Source organism: Octopus sinensis, linkage group LG6 (assembly GCF_006345805.1).
Source record: "Octopus sinensis linkage group LG6, ASM634580v1, whole genome shotgun sequence".
Classification (NCBI taxonomy): domain Eukaryota; kingdom Metazoa; phylum Mollusca; class Cephalopoda; order Octopoda; family Octopodidae; genus Octopus; species Octopus sinensis.
In genome coordinates this window covers 107,056,104-107,082,668 of record NC_043002.1, presented here as the reverse complement: position 1 = coordinate 107,082,668, position 26,565 = coordinate 107,056,104, and the positions used below count along the sequence as shown (strand labels likewise).

The 26,565-nt window shown below is 39.3% G+C and overlaps 1 protein-coding gene across 1 annotated transcript in view; it reads right to left on the bottom strand.

Annotated features, from left to right (window-relative positions):
- Positions 1-25,647, bottom strand: part of LOC115213350 (ABC transporter B family member 27) — a 47,235-nt gene extending 21,588 nt beyond the window's left edge. Inside the window, exons 1-8 of the mRNA XM_029782288.2 lie at positions 25,252-25,647; positions 10,046-10,278; positions 8,808-9,316; positions 7,947-8,058; positions 6,059-6,233; positions 3,132-3,192; positions 2,261-2,396; positions 644-832 (exon numbers count right to left, since the gene is read on the bottom strand). Coding sequence (XP_029638148.1) covers positions 644-832; positions 2,261-2,396; positions 3,132-3,192; positions 6,059-6,233; positions 7,947-8,058; positions 8,808-9,316; positions 10,046-10,262 — 1,399 coding nt within the window. The 5' untranslated portion in view covers positions 10,263-10,278; positions 25,252-25,647. The remainder of the gene's footprint in view (positions 1-643; positions 833-2,260; positions 2,397-3,131; positions 3,193-6,058; positions 6,234-7,946; positions 8,059-8,807; positions 9,317-10,045; positions 10,279-25,251) is intronic.
- Between the last annotated feature and the right edge of the window lie 918 nt (positions 25,648-26,565).

The following is a 26,565-nucleotide window of genomic DNA, read 5'->3' as shown; positions in this document are numbered from 1 at the left end:
CCATCCAACCCATGCCAGCATGGACAATAAACATTGAATATGACGATGATGATGATGATGATACACACACATTTGACAAGCTCCCACACAGTTTCTGTCTACCAAATAAATACCAAGGGGATTTGATCAACATGAAGTCATGAGAGAAGACATTTGTTCAGTTACAAGCAATGGCATCAAAGCTAGAACCCCGTCGTTCGAAAAGCACAAACTTCCAGAAACTGTGTGGAAGCTTGTCAAATGTGTGTGCATGTGAGTGTAACGACGACGGCGACGGCCACGTCAATGACGTCAATGACATCGTCACCGTCATCGTCGTTGTCACTGTCATATTCAACGTCTGTCTTCCATACTGGCATAGGTCGGATGGTTTAAGAGGGCTTAATGAGCCAGAGGACTGCGTTGAGCTCCATTGTCTGTTTTGACAAAGCGTCCGTTTTCCATACTAGCATGGTTTGGACGGTTCAACTGGGGTCTGTGAAGCCGGAAGGCTTCATCAGGCCCAGTCAGATCTGGCAGTGTTTCTACGGCTGGATGCCCTTCCTAACGCCAACCACTCCGTGAGTGTAGTGGGTGCTTTTTACGTGCCACCCGCACAGGTGCCAGACAAAATGGCAAATATCATAACAATCTAATGACTTACCTTGGACAGCAGATAATTTCTTCCCAATGTTGTAGCTCTTCTGGATGTGTTCAGAATAGTCCTGCTGGACTTTGTTTTCACAAGCAAATGACCGCACTGTCCGTAAGCTTGAAATTGATTCTTCGGCTGCGGTCCCTGCTTCTGCTAAGTTGTCCTGAAATGCCTTTCGTAATTTTTTCAGGTAATGACCTGAAAGGAAAATAAAGAGAATTCAGTTTCTGAACTGCTGTGTCAAGCATTGAATAGGTTTACGCGCGGAAATGAGTTGTCAGTGTATTCGCTTTTTGTTCCAGTGTATGCAACTCTGACTTCTACCACAACCTTGGATTCATCAATGCTTTGTGAGCAAAATTTGTAAAGAGAAAACTGTGCAGAAGCCCATAATATACGGTGTGTGTGTGTGCATGTGTGTGCATACGTACATGTGTGTGTGTGAGAGCATTTGTGTGTTTGTGTGAGTGCTTTTATGTGCGTGTCCAAGTGCGTGTGTGTGTGCGCTTGTGCGTTTGTATGTGTGTGCGTGCTTGTGTGTGTGTATGCACACCTGTGTGTGTATGCACACCTGTGTGTGTATGCACACCTGTGTGTGTATGCACACCTGTGTGTGTATGCGCACCTGTGTGTGTATGCGCACCTGTGTGTGTATGCGCACCTGTGTGTGTATGCGCACCTGTGTGTGTATGCACACCTGTGTGTGTATGCACACCTGTGTGTGTATGCACACCTGTGTGTGTATGCACACCTGTGTGTGTATGCACACCTGTGTGTGTATGCGCACCTGTGTGTGTATGCACACCTGTGTGTGTATGCACACCTGTGTGTGTGTGCATGTGCACTTGTGTATGTGTGTGAGTACTCGTGTGTGTATGTATGCTTGTGAGAACTTGTGTGTGCATGTGCACATTCTTGTGCATGTCCACATGCTTGTGTGTGTGTGTGTGTGTGTGCATGCCTCTGTGTGTGTGAGCAATTGTGTGTGTGTGTGAGCAATTGTGTGTGTGTGTGTGCTTGGTCGTGGGGTGCAAGTGATTTTGTATTTCCTCTTAGTCTTTACGTGTGTCCACTGTAAATAAAACAACAGCTTCACCACCAACGGAGGAGATGTCATCCGTGAAAGCAGGTCTTGTTTTCTTGATGTGTGTGATCTTTGTAAACCAAAAGACTCATAACTACATCCAGGCTCCTTCAGAGATTAAGTTAATATTACCCGTTTAAAAACTGATGAGGGTTCACAAAAGGAAGGGCACCCAGCCATAGAAAAGTCGACCTCAACAAAGTCTGTCGGACTCATGGAAGCATAGCACATCAGATATTCTTTTCTACTTTAGACACAAGGCCTGAAATTGGGGACGGGGGTGGGCAATCGATGAGATTGACCCCAGTATGCAACTGGTATTTAATTTATCGACCCCAAAAGGATAAAAAGGCAAAGTTGTCCTCGGTGGAATTTGAACTCAGAAGGTAAAGACAAATAAAATACTGCTAAGCATTTCGCCCGGCGTGCTAACAATTCTGGTAGCTAGCTGCCTTATAGAACATTAGATATCAAAACAATGATGATGATGAAATTTAATATATCTGTATGTGTGGCAAGTGACAATGAAATGGTGATCTTACCATACTGGACGGCTCCAAATGATACCAGTGGTACTACTCCGAGTAAAACACCAGTTAATGCAGGGTTCAAGACAAACATCACAGCTAAGGAACCAATGATTTGAAGCAGGTAACGCAGCAACATTGAAACATTGACCTTAAATAGATAAATAAATAAATAAATAAATAAATGATGATGATGATGATGATGATTGAATGAATGAATGAATGCCCTGATGCAGTACCAGGCATTGGCTCTCGTGATTTCTGATCTTAACTGATTAGTAGTGTTATCATGTACATTGTTTTGTCTTGGTATAAAAGATGGGCTACAGCAAATATTCTGCTCAATACCACAGATTTGCTTGTCAGTTGTTTGACCTTAACCAGTTGACCATGTCCCTTTGTGGCTGACGATATGTGCATCTCTGATCACGAGCAGAAGTAGTTGGGGGAGCATCATAGCCATGTGTTGAGAGGAATTCTTTGGGGTTTGAATAATTCACCTCTGGAAACATGGGTGTTTCGTTCAACATCCTTAAACAATCCTTATTCAGGGACCTTTTGAGCGGGATGGGTTACTCGACCAGAAGAAAATTCTAACTGGGCCCCCACCTGCAAGGTCATGCGCTGCTTATCTTGATATGAAATGTCCATGTCGTGCACATATGGTGTACATGAACATTAAATGATGATGATGAGGAGGAGGAGGGTAATTACACTATGTGCACACACACACATATACAAACACACTCCCACACGCAGTCCCATTCACACACACACAAACACTCATGTATATACACATGCAATTAGTTATAACACTTCAGCTTGAGACCAAATGAAGGTTAAGCTTTTCCTACGAAACTCAAAATAAGAACAGCTTTCAACTTACAGTGACAGCATTTTGAAGAACTTGTGTGTCCGATGACAACCGGTTCGTTAACTCACCAGTCCTGAAAATCAAGAAAGAAGAAATACAAGAACCTCTTTTACTCAGAGAAAATGCAAGAAATCAAAGACGGCCAACTTTTCAAAGTATTCCAATGTCTAAGATACGTCAAGAAGAGAAGCTCTACTTGCTCAGCCAAACTACTGGAAATAACAGGCAAATCTCCCTCAAATTACACTTCAGCATCAACAGAATGGTCAAGGGTTTAGTGATGTTGTTAAACCAGGTAACAGGTTAAGACTATGTCGTTAAATCAGATAAAAGGTTAAGTCTATCACCCAGGTAAAGGTAAAGTCTGTTGTTGCAGAGGCTTCAACACAGTTTCTGTCTACACTCAGTTTTACATACAAAATTTAAGTCACTGATAGAAGACATTTTTCCAACGACCCCCATGCCGATGGCACGTAAAAGGCACCATCCAAACGTGGTCGAAGCCAGGTCCACCTGACTGGCTACTATGCTAGTGGCAAGTAGAGAACACCAACTGATCGTGACTGGCGCCAGTACCCACTTACTGGTTCCTATGCCGGTGGCACATACAAAGCACCATCCGAATGTGATTGTTGCCAGGCCCACCTTACTGGCTCCTGTGCCGGTGACATGTAAAAAGCACCCACTACACACTTGGAGTGGTTGGCATCAGGAAGGGCATCCAGCTGTGGACACTCTGCCAGACCAGATTGGAGCCTGGTGCAGCCGCTGGCTCTCCAGACCTCAGTCAAACCGTCCAACACATGCCAGCATGGAAAACAGATGTTAATCAATGATGATGATGATGATTGCATAGTTGGATCAAACTCACAACTGCATGATTGCAAATGGAATTTCTCAACCACGAAACCATGCTTACAACCCAGACGGGGAACAGTCAAGTCTCACATAATTACATGCTCTTTAATGTGTAAATACAGGCTGGTACCACATAAAAAGCACTGGTGATGGTGCCATGTAAAAAGCACCCAATACACTCTGTAAAGTGGTTGGCATTAGGAAGGGCACCCAGCTGTAGAAACCAAGCTAAAAGAGACTATGGATCATGGTGCGGACCCTGGCTTTGCCAGTTCTTGCCAAACCATCCAACCCATGCCAGCATGTAAAACAGATGTTAAATGATGATTATGATGATGGGCACAGCTGAGATAAAATTTATTACCTTTTATGCATGTGAAAGAGTACGTTTACATTTGTGTGCTTTCCTAACTGAGCTAAGGTCAGAGCCCATGTTTTCTGTCAGAAGCAGAGATTCACTTTTTTTGAAAGGTTGCTTCTTAGAAACAATCTTAAATAGGTATGTTCAATGGTTCTCTCTATAAAGCAGATCTGACTGCATTGGTAACAGAATCCTTTAAATAAAAAGGAACAGCTATGATACCCTTTTTCCTCTGGCCTTTATTTGTTTGGTTGTTATTTTAAAAAAATTATGGATTGGTCAGGATAACATCTATGACATTTTAGCAGGATCTCCAACACTGGTGGAAGGAAAGGGGATAAGTAATCCTTAAAGCAATGTTCTGTCCTGAATGCTTGCAACAGATTGGACTCTGTCAAAGGACTTCAAGGGCCAGGGGCCCAGGTGTGGGTGGTACATCATGTGATGTAAATTGATATTATTTTCAACTAGGAAAGCACTCGGAGAGTGCAGACCTCCACCAAGCAGCTCATTTCCACCCATATACACACATGCTGAAAATCGCCCAATTTCCCAAACCAATGCCAGCAAAAACATAACCTCTTTGGCAGGGGTAAAACAAAATAACACAGCCATATGATTTTAAAAAAACCTAACCCTAACCCTAATCCTAACCTTACCAAACTAAACCTACCTACCCACTTTACATCCCTCTGTGATCAAAGAATACCCTCCATCAGGCATTTGCCATATCCTGAACGCCTTACTTCCCTGGGCATGGACACATTGAAACTCCGACGTCTGGCAGCTGACTTGGCAGACACCCATAAAATTATCAACCATCGTACAAACAATAACTCTGAGCACCTTTTCAAATTCCACCCATCTAACACCCGTGGACATATTTACAAAGTCAGAAAACAGCGCAGCTCCCATGACCTCAGGAAACATTTTTTCACGCTGAGAGTTGCTGAAGCATGGAACAAACTGCCGGCATCAGTTGTTAGTTGTCGGAGCACTGCATCCTTCAAAACTTCCATGCTTTCTGAGATTCGCCAACACTACACCTGATTTTCTCCCCTCCATACACACACAGGCATGTATCTGACTCATACACTGTTCGCTTTCCAGACATTTGTACATTACTGCATGTACTTTATATGCACTTTCTGACAAGTTGTGGTGCACCTGAGCACTGTATACAATAATTTCATTATTATTATTACATCCCTCAAGTGTCCAGCATCAGTTGTTGCTACCACTGCCTCCTCCCCTGCTGCTGCTTTTAGTAACCCTTGAATATGTAAGCGTTATTTAATTTCTGAACTGTTTCGCTGCCGTTTGTTTATGTAGTTTGATCTCTTTATTCATCAGTTTCTAGTAAGATAGATATGCTAGTAAAATTACTAATAGAGAACCGAAAATAAACTTTGGAAACAGCAACGTCACTATAGGTTACGTGGAAATGATGAACGTGTTTTCAAGGGAGATAATCAAAGAACGTAACTAATACTTCATGTAAAGTAAATATAACAAATGAAAAATCCTTCAAGAAACCATAAAAATTCCCAGATCACTATTTCATCATCTGTTCCTTGTGTCATTACCAACTTTTCCTGCAAGTTTCATCAAATATCGTTCACAACTTTTTGAGTTATTTTGCACACAGACGGACAGACAATGCCGATGAAAATAACATCCTTCCTTGGCGGAGGTAATGAGAAATTTTCGTTGTATTTACCTTGTTTTATCATAAAAAGCAACTTCCTGACATATGAGATTATTAAAAATATCTGTACGCAATCTTGCTACAAGTCTTTGACCAGCTAAGTTGAAGATCCAGCAGCGGACCATAGATGCTATGGAACCACCGAAATATATTCCTAGCAATGTGAGTACAGTCTTGTTTAATGCATCTGAAAGATAAGAAGAAGAAAATTGTGAATGAATGTTTATGTCTATAATCTTTGATTAATTTCCACAAAATTTGTATAACTTCAACAACCAAAGACAAAAGTTTAGAAAAATGGTTGTGAGCCAAATTAAAATCTAGTTCAATCAGAGAATGTTCTAATCCTTTTCATGGAATCCCTCCAGAGACAGCCCTTAATTCTACGATACAAAACCACAGGCATATGGCGTAGTGGTTAAGAGCACGGGCTACTAACCCCAAGATTCTGAGTTCAATTCCAGGCAGTGACTTGAATAATAATAATGATGATAATGATGATAATAATAATAATAATAATAATATTAATAATAATAATAATAATAATAATGATGATGATGATGATGATGATGATGATAATAATAATAACAAAAAAATACCTTAGGAATGAGAACCCAGGTTCGAAATTTCCCCAAGACACCTGATGAAGGCTGGAGGGTATATCAGCCAAAATGTTGTGTTAACAACAAACAAGATGAGGACAAATATCCGTCGAATGTAAATAATGTACATTATTCCTCATCTCTTAAATATAGAACTGTACAAAACCTCTTGTCATACACTACAATCCTTATAAAAGGAAGGGCACGTAGGATAACGTAGCTCAAGAAATCCACACAATCCAATGACTGAAACCAGTAGAAAAATAAAAGAATATATATGCTGTTGCTTGACTTGCTAGAAATAGCAACCAAATCCCACCAAATTACATCCTATCAGCTTAAAACAAGAATGCCATATTGGACAATATGGTACTAGAAGGCCTTTATAGGTTTCCTTGATCAAGGATGACCTTAGGTTTAATCAACGATAACAACAGTTCACAAACCCAAATTACTGAAAATATAGAATTATTGTTGTTATTGCTGTTGTTATTGCTCAAAGTTAGCCCTGATGTATGACTGAAGACATTCCAGATCTGACTACCCTATCTTTTTTAAGACCACTTTTAGTGCACAGACTTAGAAATTCTGGGTTAGTACCCAGTGTGCTGTAATATTACTGGGAGTAAGGCAACTCTGAGCTTTTGTCAAAACATATCCCTAGGAGAAGGTACAACTGTGTTCATAGATATACCAGTGACATACTTGGGCAGGGTGTCTGGACTTGGCAGCTTTGGATGATGAATACTTCAAGATGAAGAAGAGATAAATACAAACATAATGCTGAATAAAGTGAAAAAAAATAAATTTATTAATTATTTCATCGTTTATTGAAAAAAACTTAATTTTGGTGGCTTCCATCCTCATGCAGTGCAAGTATGGCTGTGTTGTGAGAAAATGTGCATCACAACCATGTGATCTCAGGTTCAATTCCACTGTAAGACATAGGGTCATCTACAATAGCCATGGGTCAACCGAAGCCTCATAAGTGTAATTTGATAGATGGAAACTGTGTGGAAGGCCATGGAAGGGACCAAGTTTTTCAGATGATAGACTTAATCCCTCCCCTACTGTAACACCAACATCTGACCCAAAAATGCTCTTGTTAACAGAGACTATATTTTGTTGCAAGAATCCTCCCATCCGCGCCACACACCATCAAATATCTGTCAGAGACATTGAACTTCTTCCTCTAAGTCAAATAATTTTTTTGAAGTATTTTATTTCTCTCTGTGTATTTGGTTCCATGATTTCACCAAGAAGGCATTGAAAATATACAGCAAACACAAATTTCTCACCCATTGACTTGAGTGCAGCATCAACAACTTTTCCAAAGAACAATGGTGCCAACATCTGGGCGATGCTTGAGATAATAAGAGCAACAAAACCAATCATAAGCATACCAGCTTCCTAAAAAAAAAACAAAAATAAACAGAAAAACAAAAACACTGAAAGCAAGTCAAAAGTTTGTTTTAATGTTTCTATCAGAACTGTTTCACAAACAGAAATGCATTAGGGTGGAATGGTTAAGACGTTTACTTCACAACCACAAAGTCCCAGGTTCAATCTGACTGTATGACATTTTGGGTAAATATCATTTTTTATAGCCTCACAACAACCTGAGTGAAAGTTGGAAGGAAAAAACTGAGAGGAAGCACACTTGATGAAGTTCTGAATACAGCATAACACTCGTTACTAATCGTTATGCTAAATCAACCATTGATAGCTATCTGTTATTATGAACTATAAAGCAATTGATAATTTATTAAATCAAGGTTGAATTGATAACAATTTTACTGTCTTTCAGAGTGAAAAATCTACTGGATGTGTTATCTTTTGTATCTTGCCTAAACATCTTAATCTACATTCACTAAGTTTAGTTTTTTGCCAGAAATACACAGCAGACATCCTGTGAAAAAGTCGATACTTCTGACTACAAAAACTTGTGATCAGGGCAGTACCGCAATGAAAATATTGAAATAAGAGAGTGACATTTTTTTTTTTATATAAAAGTGGATTTAGTCTTACAATTTGGAAACTAAATTTGCAGTAGCAAACCCACATCAACACCAAAACATTTTGAAATAAAACTTCGTAAAAAGAAGGCTAACAAAAAATTGTTTTTTGAAAGCTTCAAAGACAAACAAAGAATGACTTACTGGAGAGGCAAGCAATAGAACACGTTTCAAGTTTGCCTTTTTTTTCACTGGATGACCTTCACTGTCGATTTCTTGACCATAATCATTGAATCGGTGCAAAATGCGCATGGCTCGCAACTTTCGCATTGCTCTGAAACTATAGAACGAAAGCAGGAACTGCAGAAGACCAAATGCTATGGAAGTTATTACTAACACGTTGTACTCAATGTGCATAGGTGTGTAGGTGTTGGTTTCATTGAGAATTGCATAGAGGATGTTGCCACCTTTAGTCACTGAGTAAGCAAAGCAGATTAGATTTATGCTAATAGCTGTGACATGACACAAGCATTTTTTCTTAGTAACTTGGACATCAAAAGGTTGGTCAATCTGTCGGAAGGACATCAATTCCATGAAATAGTAAACAATGCTGAGAAGGACCATTTTCACTTCGTTTATCAAGACGAGATCAAACACTGATTGACGCATGTGAAACTGCAGGATGTTGTCAACAAAGTATTGAGAGTCTCCACCTGTAAAATAAATTCAAATAAATATTGGTTCAGCAATTTAGGAGAGGGGTAAGTTGATTAAACCAACCCCACTGTTCAACTGGTTCTTATTTTATCAATCCCAAAAGGATGAAAGGCAAAGTCAACATTGATAGAATCTGAACTCAGAACGTAAAGTCGCACAAAATACTGCTGAGAAATTTTTCAGGTGTGCTAATGATTCTGTCAGTTCACCACCTGTCATCGTTTAACGTCCATCTTCCATGGATAAGACAGGTGACAGGAGCCAGCTAGGTAGAAAACTACCCTAGGCTACTGTGTCTGTTTTGGCAGGGTTTTTATGGCTGGATACCCTTCCTAACACCAACCACTCAGCATGGCCACAGTCAAATGACTGAAACAAGTAGAAGAACATATATCATCGTCCTCGTCGTCATTTAACGTCTGCTTTCCATGCTGGCATGGGTTGGACGGTTTTCACTGAGGGCTGGCAAGCCAGAAGGTTGCACCAGCCTCCAATCTGATCTGGCAATGTTTCTACATCTGGATGCCCTTCCTAACATCAACCACTCCAAGAGTGTAGTGGGTGCTTTTTACGTGCCACTGGCACAAGGGCCAGTCATATATATAACAAAAACTAACCAAAACTGTACCTTTTTAGCAGCACTTAAGATGAAAATCTGAAGGAGGTGGAATGAAAAAATATAAAGAGAAGTACAAGAAATGAAAGTGTAAGAATGGTAACTTTACCTGTGAGCCAAAGAATAGCAGTAAGAAAACCATCAATAAAGAGGAGACCTTTAATAACATTGACATAGCGAAACCTGGGGAGAGTGTAGAAGCTTTTGCAGGTAGTTTGCTGTGAGGACCAATCTCCATACATCTCGGCATCAAGCAGAGGGTCATCATCATCGTCATCATCATTGTTGTTAATCATGTGACCACTGACACTGATGTTGTTGGACATCACTTTTTACTGAACCCTGAAAAAAATTTGAAAAATATAAAATTAAAAGAACCAGAGAAAACATTTTATTTATTTATTTCTGATCAAGTTATAGGCACAGGAGTGGCTATGTGGTAAGTAGCTTGCTTACCAACCACATGGTTCAGGTTCAGTCCCACTGCATGGCACCTTGGGCAAGTGTCTTCTACTATAGCTTCGAGCCGACCAAAGCCTTCTGAGTGGATTTGGTAGACGGAAACTGAAGAAGCCCGTCGTATATATGTATACATATATATATATACAGATAGATATGTGTGTGTGTGTGTGTGTAAGTATATGTTTGTCCTCCAACATCGCTTGGCAACTGATGCTGGTGTATTTACGTCCCCGTCACTTAGCGGTTCGGCAAAAAGAGACCGATAGAATAAATATTGGGCTTACAAAGAATAAGTCCTGGGGTCGGTTTGTTCAATTAAAGGCGGTGCTCCAGCATGGCCACAGTCAAATGACTGAAACAAGTAAAAGAGTAAGTTAATAGAATATCATGTGTCTAACCGAAAGATTCAGTGATCCATACTGCATCAGAGGTCAAATACTGAATCCACAATGAAGCTGCCATGAACTGATAAACAGTTGCCCTGCAAAACAGGGATGGCACAAAATAATTAACCCTATAACGTCGGTTGATGTAAATTTGAATCAGATGAGGAAAATATATGCAGCCCTATCTGCTGTGGTTTTTGTACCTGTTTGCGTCCTGGTTGACATAACTATACACTATCACTTACGGAATTGATAATAGAGGTCACCCTGTGCAAATTTCAAGGAATCTGTTAGGTTTGTTAGACTCTTCATGTAGGCATGTATCTGACTCATACATTGTTCGCTTTCCAGACATTTTTACATTACTGCATGTACTTTATATGCACTTTCTGACAAGTTGTGGTGCACCTGAGCACTGTATACAATAATTTCATTATTATTATTATTATTATTATTATTATTAAATATTTCTAACTCAGTTTGAGACTTCATCACCATAATAGTATAAAAGCAGCAAGGTGGCGAGCTGGCAGAATCGTTAGCACGCCAGGTGAAATGCTCAGCGGTATTTCATCTGCCGTTACGTTCTGAGTTCAAATTCCACCGAGGTCGACTTTGCCTTTCATCCTTTCGGGGTCGATAAATTAAGTACCAGTTACACACTGGGGTCGATGTAATCAACTTAATACCTATGTCTGTCCTTGTTTGTCCTCTCTATGTTTAGCCCCTTGTGGGTAATAAAGAAATAAGTATTTCCTCTGCTGCTATGTTCTGAGTACAAATTCCACCAAGGTCGACTTTGCCTTTCATCCTTTCGGGGTCGATAAAATTAAGTACCAGTTACACACTGGGGTCGATGTAATCGACTTAATACCTATGTCTGTCCTTGTTTGTCCTCTCTATGTTTAGCCCCTTGTGGGTAATAAAGAAATAGGTATTTCCTCTGCTGCTATGTTCTGAGTTCAAATTCCACTGAGGTTGACTTTGCCTTTCATCCTTTCGGGGTCGATTAAATAAGTACCAGTTATGCACTGGAGTCAATGTAATCGATTTAATCCATTTGTTTGTCCCCTTTATGTTTAGCCCCTTGTGGGCAATAAAGAAATAAGTATAAAAGCAACAGTTTTGGCAGTTACACCACCATTTCCGCTATGACTTCCTATCAAATTCACATTCAGCAAATTCTGGTCCTTCACAGAAATCAGTCACATCCAGCCACGCCAGTTTCGTTGAATTTACGGTCTTCACAGTGATGACAGTTTACATAAAAAAAAGGCGCAGGAGTGGCTGTGTGGTAAGTAGCTTGCTTACCAACCACATGGTTCTGAGTTCATTTCCACTGCAAGGCGCCTTGGGCAAGTGTCTTCTACTATAGCCTCGGGCTGGCGAAAGCCTTGTGAGTGGATTTGGTAGACAGAAATTGAAGGAAGCCTGTCATATATATGTATATATGTGTGTGTGTGAGTGTATATGTGTGTATATATATATATATATATATATATATATACATATATGTGTGTGGTGCGTGTGTGTGTGTTTGTCTCCCCACCATCGTAAATTAGTGGTTCAAAAATATGTGACCGATGGAATAAGTACTAGGCTTAAAAAGAATAAGTCCTGGGGTTGATTTGCTCGACTAAAGGTGGTGCTCCAGCATGGCCACAGTCAAATGACTGAAACAAGTAAAAGAGTGCATACTTTAAAGCGGTTGATGTAAATATACACTGAACCATTGCCATGCACTAATTGCTGATCTCAGCCAAGATTATAACTGTCAGTGCAACCTAATTGCCTGATAAAAACTTTTGTCATGGGGTTAATAAATGAATTATTCTTCTCCTTCATAATTCAGCTCCCTGTGTAAAACGCAGTTCGTTGATATATTCCTTACAAATTCTCCAGTTTTAATGGTTTCTAACAGATTCCAGTTCTTTCCATCTTTTCCATGGTTCTCTAGCTTCATTTAACCCTTTAGTATTTAAACCGGCCATATCTGGCCAAAATAGTTAATCTGTTTTATGTTCAAACTGACCAGATCCAGGCTCTCACACCTACCCTACAATGTTATTCTACATTAAGTAATTACACCATCAAGCTCTTGAAGATATGAAATAATGCATGATTAATTCAAATCAATGGGAATCAACAGGCATTATGTTTGATAGAATAATCTGAACACTAAAGGGTTAAAGAAACAGGCCCTTAGACTTTTAGGGCAAAAAGCCTCATCTAAGGGCAATCACCTTTGTTGCCATCGATAGTCATAGCTACCTGAACTTTCCACAACCCATTCTTAGACTGGCTACTATAGTTTTGAAGTAACCGTCTCCCTTGCTAATAACATCTCCTAGGTTACAAATGCAATGGCCTACTTCTAGCGAGCCATCCAGGCATGTAAAGTAACCTATTTCTGGTGTGTTTATAGTGTGTCCCGCTCTAGTACATCTATCACATATAAGCTTGCATTTTCCATTAGCCAGCATGTGGTTTCACAACTATTATGTGCTTGTAGCTTGCGACTAGATGATATGATAATTTAATATAGTTTGTCTAAAAGATGTGATAGCCATGGTTGGAAACACTTCACTCAATAGTCTTATGATCAATATCGATCATAGTTCTACTGATCAGGACTGACCTGAGGCTAAACAATAATAAATAACATGTTTACACTTTTACTCTTTTACTTGTTTCAGTCATTTGACTGCGGCCATGCTGGAGCACTGCCTCTAGTCGCGCAAATCGACCCCGGGACTTATTCTTTGTAAGCCCAGTACTTATTCTACCAGTATCTTTTGCCGAACCGCTAAGTGACGGGGACGTAAACACACCGGCATCGGTTGTCAAGCAATGCTAGGGGGACAAACACAGACACACAAACACACACACACATACATATATATATATATACATATATACGACAGGCTTCTTTCAGTTTCCATCTACCAAATTCACTCACAAGGCATTGGTCGGCCCGAGGCTATAGCAGAAGACACTTGCCTAAGATGCCACGCAGTGGGACTGAACCCGGAACCATGTGGTTGGTTAGCAAGCTACTTACCACACAGCCACTCCTGCGCCTTGTGAATTGTTTGTGTGAATTTAATATTATTTATGGAGTCATGCTTGGAGAACCCAATTCCAAGACATCCTAAACTGAAGTAAAAATCATCATCATCATCATCATTGCCGTCATCATCATCGTTTACTATCCACTTTTCCATGTTTGCATGGGTCAGATGGAAATTATTGAGGAATATTTTCTATGGCCGGATGCTTCTCCTGTTGCCAACACTCACCTGTTTCCAGGTAACTAATATTCCCCTACGGCCAGACATTGTGTCGCAGAAGATTGGAATTGAGTGACACTGCATGTATGAAGGTGATACTTAATTTACAACCATCGCACAATGTGAAGGCAGGGGTATACGCATACATATGTGTGAATGTATATGTGTATTGCAGTGGGGAGGTTGCTCCGAGAGTGTAGCAGCTAGAATAAGAAAAGCCTGGGTAAACTTCAAGAAGCTCCTACGTCTGCTGGCAACTAAGGGCCTCTCACTCAGGAATGAGGACAGCTGTGTGAGGAAGTGCCACTCCTTAATTGTGGAAGGAACCTGTGGAAGAGGCAGACCCAGGAAGACATGGGATGAGGTGGTGAAGCATGACCTTCGCACATTGGGCCTCACAGAGGCAATGACAGGAGACCAAGACCTTTGGAGATATGCTGTGATTGAGAAGACCCAGCAACTAAAGTGAGACTGCAGCCATGCATGTCTGGCCCAGTTAAGGGTACCCCTGAAGCATTGGGCGATATGATATGCTTGGGTCAAGTAAAACCAATATGTGGCCAGTGCCTCCTCACTGGGTCCTGTGCCAGTAGTACGTAAAAAGCACTAACCGAACGTGATCGATTCCAGGCCCACCTGACTGGCTCCTGTGCTGGTGGCACATAAAAAGCACCCACTATGCTCTTGGAATGGATGGTATTAGGAAGGGCATCCAGCTGTAGAAACACTGCCAGATCAGACTGGAGCCTGGTGCAGCCTTCTGGCTTCCCAGATCCCCGGTTGAACTGTCCAATCCATGCTAGCATGGAGAACGGATGTTAAACGATGATGATGATGATATATATATATAATTGTTAAGCATGACAACAAACATTAAGGCAAGGCAAACACCTCAAGTCGTATACAATATTATTACTGGAAATAATACTTGGGGATATCTCCAAGTATGGGAAATTCCATCATCAGAGACAATATCTTTGGTAATATGTTAAACTGTCATATGTCCATATTTGGCCAAACATGTTTTTTTCAATAGCCAATTCTTTTGCTCAAACTATCGTATCTCTAGCTGCTTCAGATGCCAAGATATCAAAAATTGTCAAAGAGAAATGGTTGAAGTCAGAAAAGGAGGTAATTATTAGAAATAGTGTGGGCAGAGATGATAATGAGAAATGGAAGTTATTCTAGGGAGGGGAGTATGTTTTATCATCATCATCATCGCTTAATGTCTGACTTCCATGCTGGCATGGGTGGGACGGTTTGACAGCTACTGGCCAAGAAGAAGCCTGCACCAGACTTCTGTGACTGTTTTGGCAGGATTTTTACAGCTGGATGCTCTTCTGAACACCAACCACTTTAGTGTGGACTGGGTGCTTTTTAAGTGGCACCTGCATTGACAGGGTCACCGAATATCTTGCAAGACAAAAAAATCTTTTGGGAGGGGAGGGGGCATTGGAGGAGGTGATCTTGTGTCAAATGACGAAAGGTTATAGTGAAACAGAGAGACAGAAACAGGTGCCTTGATGTAGAGGGGGTACGAGAGAGAGAGAGAGATCAGGAATGAAGACAGTAACAAATGCACTGCCACAAAGGAAATACATGGTTATTCAACCTGAGGGAAGTGCAGGGGAAGGAGTGAGAGAGTGAGAAACAGCAGAATATATATATATATACTCTCTTTACTCTTTTACTTTTTTACTTGTTTCAGTCATTTGACTGCGGCCATGCTGGAGCACCGCCTTTAATCGAGCAACTCGACCCCGGGACTTATTCTTTGTAAGCCCAGTACTTATTCTATCGGTCTCTTTGCCGAACCGCTAAGTGACGGGGACATAAACACACCAGCATCGGTTGTCAAGCGATGTTGGGGGGGGACAAACACAGATATACAAACTCACACACACACACACACACACACACACACACACATATATATATATATATATATATATATAATATATATATATATATATATATATATATACATACATATATACAACGGGCTTCTTTCAGTTTCCATCTACTAAATCCACTCACAAGGCTTTGGTCGGCCCGAGGCTATAGTAGAAGACACTTGCCTAAGGTGCCACGCAGTAGCAAAGAAAAGAAATGGAGCAAGAATTCACATTGAGAAGCTGACCATTGGTATTAAAATGTCATTATTTAATTATAGTTCGGAAAATGACTTTTTAATACCAATGATCAACTTCTCATTGTTAGTTATTGCTCCACTTCTTTTCTTTTCTATATTTATTAAACCACAGTTTCACTTTCAAATTACCTACTACTATATACCTTATAGCTAGGAATTTACATAGTAAGGTAATACACCAGGAGTGTTTATGGATACATCATCTATCCCTTAGATGGTTGCATAACCTCTAACTTATATTTTGCTACACATATATACATATATATATATATATATATATATATATACAAGACAGGGTCATGACATATTCTTTTATTGTTGTAAATATGACTCACAGCTGCTTCCAAGAGTCATTGATCAGTTTAGTCAATCACTCTATTGATCAATTGAGAAAAGTTGAATGACCTTAAAGAACTAATGCCATTTTTGTCATGAATACTCTAACTACGACGAAGATAGCATTAGATCTTTAAAGTTGTTCAACTTTTCTCGACTGATTGACGCCCCAATTAAGCAAACCAATCAATCAATGAACCAACAATGATTATCAGAAACAACTGTGAGGCATATTTACAACAATAAACGAATATGTAATGACTCTTACCTCTGCCTTGTCTTGTATATCACTCTGTACAAAAGTGATAACTGGAAATATAACCATAGATTTACAATATAGAATAGTGAGGTCAATGGCACCAGTGGCGATGGCACATAAAAAACACCCACTACACTCTTGGAGTGGTTGGCGTTAGGAAGGGCATTCAGCTATAGAAATCTTGCCAAGTCAGATTAGAACCTGGTGCAGCTCCCCAGCTTGCCAGCTCTCACTCAAACTATCCAACCCATGCCGGATGGTGCGCTCAGCGCTCCACTGGCACAGGTGCCAGTCATTGAATTTGATTTGATTTCGATATATATATATATATATATATATATATATATATATATATATATATATATATATAAATGTGCAAGTGGCTGAGCACTCCACAGACACACGTACCTTTAACGTAGTTCTCGGGGGAGATTCAGCGTGACACAGAGTGTAACAAAGCTGACCCTTTGAAATACAGGTGCTACTCTATTTGCCAGGTGAGTGGACTGGAGCAACGTGAAATAAAGTGTCTTGCTCAAGGACACAATGTGTTGCCAGGAATTGAACTCACGAACTTATGAATGTGAGCCAAATGCCCTAACCACTAAGGGCATTGTGTTGTGTTCTTGAGCAAAGCACTTCATTTCACATTGCTCTGCAATCATCTCAACCTCTGACATGTGGCACCCCATTGCACCTGTACAGGTGTCTAGGGGAAATTTCGAACCTGGGTTCTCATTCCTAAGGTATTTTTTGATACTGTTATTATTATTATTATTATTATTATTATTATTATTCAGGTCACAGTCTGGAATTGAACTCGGAATCTTGGGGTTGGTAGCCTGTGCTCTTAACCACTACGCCATATACTCACGGGCATATGGTGTAGTGGTTATAGCAACTGAAACATGTTAACAACAAACAAGATGAGGACAAATATCCATCCAAATGTAAATAATGCAAATAACGTAAATAATTGATTAGAATTGTTTCAATTCAAAATCAATACAAATTACAACACATCTTTATATATAAAAGTAAGGTTGTGTGCTGTCTGTCTCCTACGATTTAGATTCCTAACTACTCCCACATTTTGCGGTGCAGTTTAACCAAAACCGGGTATCTTATAGTCGTGATTCATATCGAGCCCTTCTGGGTATTAGCGCGCGTCTACGATGAGTCTACGATTTAAAAAAAAATTTACCATCAATTTTTCCCATTTTTAATGCATTTTTGGCATATATAAGGGAAGTAACTCTCTAAAAATTTATTATTAAATCTCAGAACGTAAAAGGCTACAGTAACACACACCCCCTTTGTGGTTAGCCATATTGAGATGGCTATTATACTTTACATCTCTAAAAATGCTTATATCGTTATTTCCCTTACAAACCCGAGCAACGCCAGGCGATACTGCTAGTATATAATAAAATGCTTGCATTTTGAAGATACAGCAATGTCACTTGGCACACTAACTCATGAAGGTCGCTGCTAGCTCACACTGCACGTGCAATCATGTGATGCCATCTGTTGGTGCACTACTGGACTATTTGGGGAACTTTTTGATACCACCTCATACATCCCTTTCTAGTATCGGCACAAGGTCTTAAGTTTGGGGAGAGGGAACCAGTGCATAACTAGTACTTAATTTATCAACTCCGAAAGGATGGAAGGCAAAGTCAACCCCAGCTGCATTTGAACTAAGAACACGAAGACAGATGAAATAGCGCTACACATACTGCCTGGCGTGCTAACAATTCTGCCAGCTTGCCAACTTGATAACACCTCATATATGTGTGTGCGTGTGCATATATATATATATATGTATATGTATGTATGTATATATATATATATGTGCGTGTGCATATATATATATATATATGTATGTGTATATATGTATGCAATATATATATGTATATATGCATGTATATATATGTATATATATATATATGTATATATGCATATATATATATATATATATATATATATATATATATATTATATATATATATATATATATATATACATATATATATATACATATATGTAGAAACATTGCCAGATCAGACTGGGCCTGGTGCAGCCTTCTGGCTTCCCAGACCCCAGTTGAACTGTCCAACCCATGCTAGCATGGAAAGCGGACGCTAAACGATATATATGCCTATATATATATATGCATGTATATATATATATATATATATATATATATACACACACACACACACCATCATCATCATCGGTTAACGTCCGCTTTCCATGCTAGCATGGGTTGGACGGTTTGACTGTGGGCTGGTGAACCAGATGACTGCACCAGGCTCCAGTTTTGATCTGGCAGAGTTTCTACAGCTTGATGCCCTTCCTAATGCCAACCACTCTGAAAGTGTAGTGGGTGTCTTTACATACCACCTGCATGAGTGCCAGTCAGGCAGTATTGGCAACGGCCACGCTCAAATGGTGCTTTTTATGTGCCACCTATATACACACACACACACAAGGTTTTGGTCAGCTCATAGTTATAGTAGAAGATACTTTTCCAAGGTGTCATGCAGTGGGAATGAACTCAGACCCATGTGGTTGTAAAGCAGCCTTTTTAACCACACAACCTGTACAAACTGATGTATTTGTGTGCTGAGAAGAACACACCTTAAATCATACGCCATCATCTGAAAAAACAAGACACATTGGAAAATATGGCACTACAACAGCTAAAACAAAATATTCACAGCCAAATCGCTTTTAATCAAACACCTGCTCGATTAGAGTTGATTCGGGGATGAGTGACACGAAGGTACATATTTGTTTGTAATTAGTTGACCACCACTTATACCAGGTGTCTTGGGAGGCAAACGGTAAACAGATCCTGATGAGTTACTAACTAATAATAACTTATTTCTTTACTACCCACAAGGGCTAAACACAGAGGGGACAAACAAGGACAGACAAAGGGATTAAGTCGATTACATCGACCCCAGTGCGTAACTAGTACTTAATTTATCAACCTCGCTTTTACTGCTCTCTTGAGAGCGAACCACCATTTGTTGACGATAGCTCCCGTTCAAGCCCTTTTTACTAACGTGTTGATTCTGTCTCTGAAAACCTGTCTGGATGGGAAAGATGCGTTCAGTTTCCAGTAATGGCAGGATTTGAACTCCGAACGTAACGGCAGGCGAAATACAGCTAAGCATTTCGCCCGGCGTGCTAACGTTTCTGCCAGCTCGCCACCTTATAACTAACTAATAATAACATGTCACTTTGATTCTCATCCCAAGCTGTCAAAAAATCGTCCCTCATGGGACTGAATATATATGGATATAAATCTGTATGTATTTTTTTACAACAATACACAGACACACAAACACATCTACAACTTATAGGACAATATAGTCTAGGTGTTACACAATAAGCAAGACTAGTTACTATCTAAAGCAAACACTAGTTACTTAGATGGCTAACATGGATTTCATAAGCTCTGCCTACACTGACCTAAATTAAGCTGATATACATTAACCTTCATACAAAGCAACTATTGATCATCTCCTCCTGTTGCACAATAATTGTCCTGACGTTTTATGCAATTTCGTAGTCACAGTCAGCAGTAACTCAATCTTCTAGCAGTAGCAACCAAATCTTCCTCAACTGTGCCCTACCTTCTTGAAAACAAAAGACCAGACAGGACAACAATGTAGTCATGGGTGTGTGAATACATAGAAACATACATATACATATATATATATATATATAATCAACTTTCTTTGTTATAATATAATCTGATTTGTTATCAAAGGATTAAATTTGGCTGAAGGAATACCGGTTGGTTTCATCATCATCGTTCAAAGTCCACTTTTCATGCTGGCATGGGTTAGACTGGGGACTGGCTCCAATCCGATCCAGCAATGTTTCTACAGCTGGATGCCCTTTCTAACGCCAACCACTCTGAGAGTGTAGTGGTTGCTTTTTGTAAGCAATGAAGGGCGGCGAGCTGGCAGAAACGTTAGCACGCCGGGCAAAATGCGTAGCCGTATTTCGTCTGTCGTAACGCTGTGAGTTCAAATTCCGCCGAGGTCAACTTTGCCTTTCATCCTTTCGGGGTCGATAAATTAAGTACCAATTACGCACTGGGGTCGATGGAATCGACTTAATACCTATGTCTGTCCTTGTTTGTCCCATCTATGTTTAGCCCCTTGTGGGTAATAAAGAAATAGGTTGCTTTTTGTATGCCACGGGCACAGAAGCCAATCAGTCGGGGGGGGGGGGGGGCTGGCATTGACCAAACTTAGCGTTCCCATGCCAGGAATTGAACCCAAGCAGCCTGGGTGAAAGCCAGGAATCCTAACCTATACAAAAATAAGACAGTCAGCCTACTAACATACCTTGTAACAACACATATCATACAATAAAGGGTGTGCCACAAAGAGAAGCTCACCCTTAATTGCAATTCGTTGATTTCCTGTTTTTGTTGATTTCTCTTTTACTCTTTTACTTGTTTCAGTCACTTGACTGTGGCCATGCTGGAGCACCGACTTTAGTCAAGCAAATCGACCCCAGGACTTATTCTTTATAAGCCTAGTACTTATTCTATTGGTCTCTTTTGCCGAACCATTAAGTTGCAGGTATGTAAACACACCAGCATTGGTTGTCAAGCGATGTTGGGGGGGACAAACACAGACACACACACACATATATATATATATTTTTGTTCTCTTACTTGTTTCAGTCATTTGACTGCGGCCATGCTGGAGCACCACCTTTAGTTGAGCAAATCGACCGCAGGACTTATTCTTTGTAAGCCTAGTACTTATTCTATCCGTCTCTTTTGCCGAACCGCTAAGTTACGGGGACGTAAACACACCAGCATCGGTTGTCAAGCGATGTTGGGGGGGACAGACACACACACACACACACATATATATACATATACATATATACGACGGGCTTCTTTCAGTTTCCGTCTACCAAATCCACTCACAAGGCTTTGGTCGGCCCGAGGCTATAGAAAAAGACACTTGCCCAAGGTGCCACGCAGTGGGACTGAGCCCGAAACCATGTGGTTGGTAAGCAAGCTACTTACCACACAGCCACTGCTGCGCCTATATATATATATATATATATATATATATATGCGACGGGCTTCTTTCAGTTTCTGTCTACCAAATCCACTTACAAGGCTTTGGTTGGCCCAAAGCTATACTAGAAGACACTTGCCCAAGGTGCCACACAGTGGGAGTGAACCAGGAACTATGTGGTTGATCAGCAAGCTACTTACCACACAGCCACTCCTACACCTACTCTGTCTACTTTTTTTCCTTTTCTTTTTTTTTTTGATAAGATTGTCTGAGTTCAAATCCTATCTTTACTTGTTACAATTCCCTTCACATCAAATGTAACTTTGAGGAATGTGTTACATCTTTTTTTTTTATCACTTACTTGTTTTAGTCATTTGACTGCGGCCATGCTGGAGCACCACCTTTTTAGTTGAGCAAATCGACCCCGGGACTTATTCTTTGTAAGCCCAGTACTTATTCTATCGGTCTCTTTTGCCAAACTGCTAAGTGTGTAAAACTTATCGATATCACTGAACCGTAGCTCCCTAATTCACCAAGTCCCTATGTGAGGGATCGTACTTAGTCGTAAACTAAAGGTCTACGTGAAGAAAAGGGGTTTTAGTAACTGACTTGCCTTTAGACAGCATGTGGTGGTTGCTATTGTTGTTGTTGTTGTTGAGTCCAAAGTCAGGTCTGATCAAGTAGAACCACGATCAGAGGTACTCCAGCCATGACTCTCCCGTCCTTTATTTGCAACTACATCATCTAATATGTCCTTCCTTGATTAAAACAGGTGGGGGTGCGGTTTGTTGTTAGAAAGGGATTTGAGTACTATTTCTAGTAGACTTGAAGGGTTACCAAGACACTTCCTCACTTTCTCACATTATGGTATGACATCTTTATATATAAAAGAGAGGTTGTGTGCTGTCTCCTACGATTTAGATTCCTAACTACTCCCACATTTTGCGATGCAGTTTAACCAAAACCGGGTATCTTATAGTCGTGATTCATATCGAGCCCTTCTGGGCATTAGCGCGCGTCTACGATGAGTCTACGATTTTTAAAAAATTTACCATCATTTTTTTCCATTTTAATGCATTTTTTCGCTATTATATAAGGGAAGTAACTCTCTAGAAATGTCTACGATGAGTCAACGATTTTTTAAAAAATTTACCATCATTTTTTTCCATTTTAATGCATTTTTTCGCTATTATATAAGGGAAGTAACTCTCTAGAAATGTCTACGATGAGTCAACGATTTTTTAAAAAATTTACCATCATTTTTTTCCATTTTTAATGCATTTTTTTGCTATATTTTGGCTATAACTCTCTAAAAATGCTTATATAGTTATTTCCCTTACAAACCCGAGCAACGCCGGGCGATACTGCTAGTCGTGAATAAATGTGTTTTGTTTTGATTTTTATATCAGGTCTGACAGTGTCCGTTCAAATTCCGATTCTGATGTTATGTGTCATGCTTATATTTCAGTCAGTGAAGATACGTGGTTTAGTGGTTAGGGTACGTAACTCGCGATCGTAAGGTCCTAAGTTCGATTCACGGCAGCGCGTTGTGTCCTTCAGCAAGACACTTTATTTCATGTTGTCCTAGTCTACTCAGTTGGCAAAAATGAGTGGTACCTGTAATTACAAAGGAGCTAGCCTTGTTACAATCTCTTCCACCCTGAATCTACCTGTGAACCACGTTAAGGGCACGCGTGTCTGTGGAGTACTCGACCACTTGCACGTCAATTTCACGAGCAGGTTGTTTCGTTGATCAAATCAACTGGAATACTCGTCGTACCCGACTATATTTCAATTAATTTCCTTCCATGATCGACTATTAGTGTTCCCTGCAATATTTTGTCCCAATGATAAAGTCCCAAGATAGTTTCCTCGTTTCCAAAGACACGGACATTTCAACATCCCTACAATGCAGTTTACTAATGTGTTAGTCTGTACATATGGCAGGTTCCATACACAACCAATATATTATTACACAAGAGGTTATCCTGACAAGATCTAAGTTGTAGCTGAGGTCGTGTTCCGAGGGTCCCAGAAGCGTGTGTGAGATATAATTGTTGAGATAATACGTAAGTGAAAACTTCGAGATACTGACGTCAATATAATTAAACTCTATTTACGTAAATAATTATTAAATTGGCCGACAGAGAGAGAGAGAGAGAAAGAGGGAGCAGTCATCTCGAAGGTCGACTTTAGTCTTCTACGTCGATAAAATAAATACAAAAGGTGGTGGTGGTTGATACGGGTAGAATCGGTAAAAGGACGGATTAAAAAATCTTGTTTACGTAATGAGTTCAAATCCCATCAAGTCTGACTAAGCTTTTCGCCCTCCAAGATTAATAATAATGAAAGCACCAGTCAAGAGCTAGGATCGATTTAGTAGATAACATCTACCAAAATCTGTTGCTTTCTACAACATCATAAATATTATAATTATTATTATTATCTGTTTAGTAAAACATTGTTTACTACTAACCATTCCTATCACTGCTTCTGGCCATAATTAATGCTGAGAGAGTTGTTTCTTGATATTTAATCACCTATATATCTTTATCATTATTCGTTTTCTAATTATTTATTATTATTACTATCTGATTATCTGATATTATTTATAATATAAATGTTTAACATTTCTCTTTGTTTATAACCTTTTGCTCTCTTACACTGTGATAGCTTCCATCGATCAAACTTCCGCTAGATGAACATTATTATTATTATTATAACACTTATCAACATCCATACTTTACAATAACATTCTGGATGTTGGATCGTTCACACGTCTACAATTCAATTAAAGCCAACACATATAAGAAGGATGACCTGTAAGTGGACATCCATTACGCTAGAAATAGATCCGCTATGATCTTACCACTAAGAAAAGAATGTTCTCAAGAATATATATATATATATATATATATATATACATATATATGTATGTATGTGTATATATATATATATATATATATATATATATATACATATATATGTATGTATGTGTATATATATATATATATATATATATTATATATATATATATATATAATATATATATATATATATATATAATATATATATATATACATAAATATATATATATACATAAATATATATATATACATAAATATAATAGATATTATTAAACAAATTAAGTGGCCAAAAAGCTAAAATAAATGAATTAACCATATGTAGAATATTTACAAAAACAGTATTTTCATTTTCGACAAATATATTTTTAAAGTTGCAATTAAAAATCAATTATTTAATTCTTATTATTTTGTAAACTTAATACAAAAATAATGAAGCTGTCGGTAGATTGGATGACGAAATGAAATGAAATAAAGAGATATAATATAGCCATGTAACTTACTGAAAGCTGGAATGGTTATTGTTGAAAGGTAGTTGGAGTATCCGAGAAAAATAAATAATTTCAAAATGTTTGATTTCTGTCTCCGACGAGGAATAATTTATCGCCAACTTTCAACTAAAATAACAAAGACAGAGAGAGACCAGACAGACGGACGTTGTTTTTATGGGCTGCGGTTTTGCCGTTTTCTCTTCATTTAATAAATGTTTTTAAATATTTCCTTGGGGGATCTGGTGTTGTTGTTATTATTCCTTTATTTTTTTCTTCCACCGCAGTCTCTCGTCGTCGTCGTCGTTGTTGTTGTTATTGTTGTTATTGTCACATTTCATTCAATCAATGACTTCCAAGACACAAACAACAAAACGGCGTTAGTCAAACAGTCTGAACACAGTTATCGCCCTTCGCCAGCTGACGACTGTGGTGCGGCGATGGGGATGACCAAGTACTTGGGTCTTTGCTCAATCTAACCAGAAACAAAACCAACAACTAGAAGCAACGAAATCTAGACATGCTCAAGTGGTTCTGGTATTGATTACCGACAGGTGGGATGTGTGTAGCAGATCTAAACGCTTGCACGACATTTAATGTCGAAATGTCTCTTAGTATTTCTGAATTCATTGCTCTTTACCAGTTAAAAATATTAATTTCTCTCATTAATTTATAGATGGAAAGGTCCAATGAGTCAATTGAACACTGCTGTATGAATGATATTTATTGTTTTATCGACTCACAGCGATAAAGGAAAACTTGACTTCTTCAAAAACCAGAGAAAATTAAGCTAAAAATCAAAAACCGTATGGCATGGCACGTTATCGTTTCTTATTTCTTTACTACCCACAAGGGGCTAAACATAGAGGGGATAAACAAGGACAGGCAAAGGGATTAAGTTGATTACATCGACCGCAGTGCGTAACTGGTACTTAATTTATCGACCCTGAAAGGATGAAAGGCAAAGTCGACCTCGGTGGAATTTGAACTCAGAACGTAACGGCAGACGAAATACCTATTTCTTTACTATCCACAAGGGGCTAAACATAGAGAGGACAAACAAGGACAGACAAACGGATTAAGTCGATTACATCGACCCCAGTGCGTATCTGGTACTTTATTTATCGACCCCGAAAGGACGAAAGGCAAAGTCGATCTCGGCGGAATTTGAACTCAGAACGTAACGGCAGATGAAATACCTATTTCTTTATTACCCACAAGGGGCTAAACATAGAAGGGACAAACAAGGACAGACATAGGTATTAAGTCGATTACATCGACCCCAGTGCGTAACTGGTACTTAATTTATCGACCCCGAAAGGATGAAAG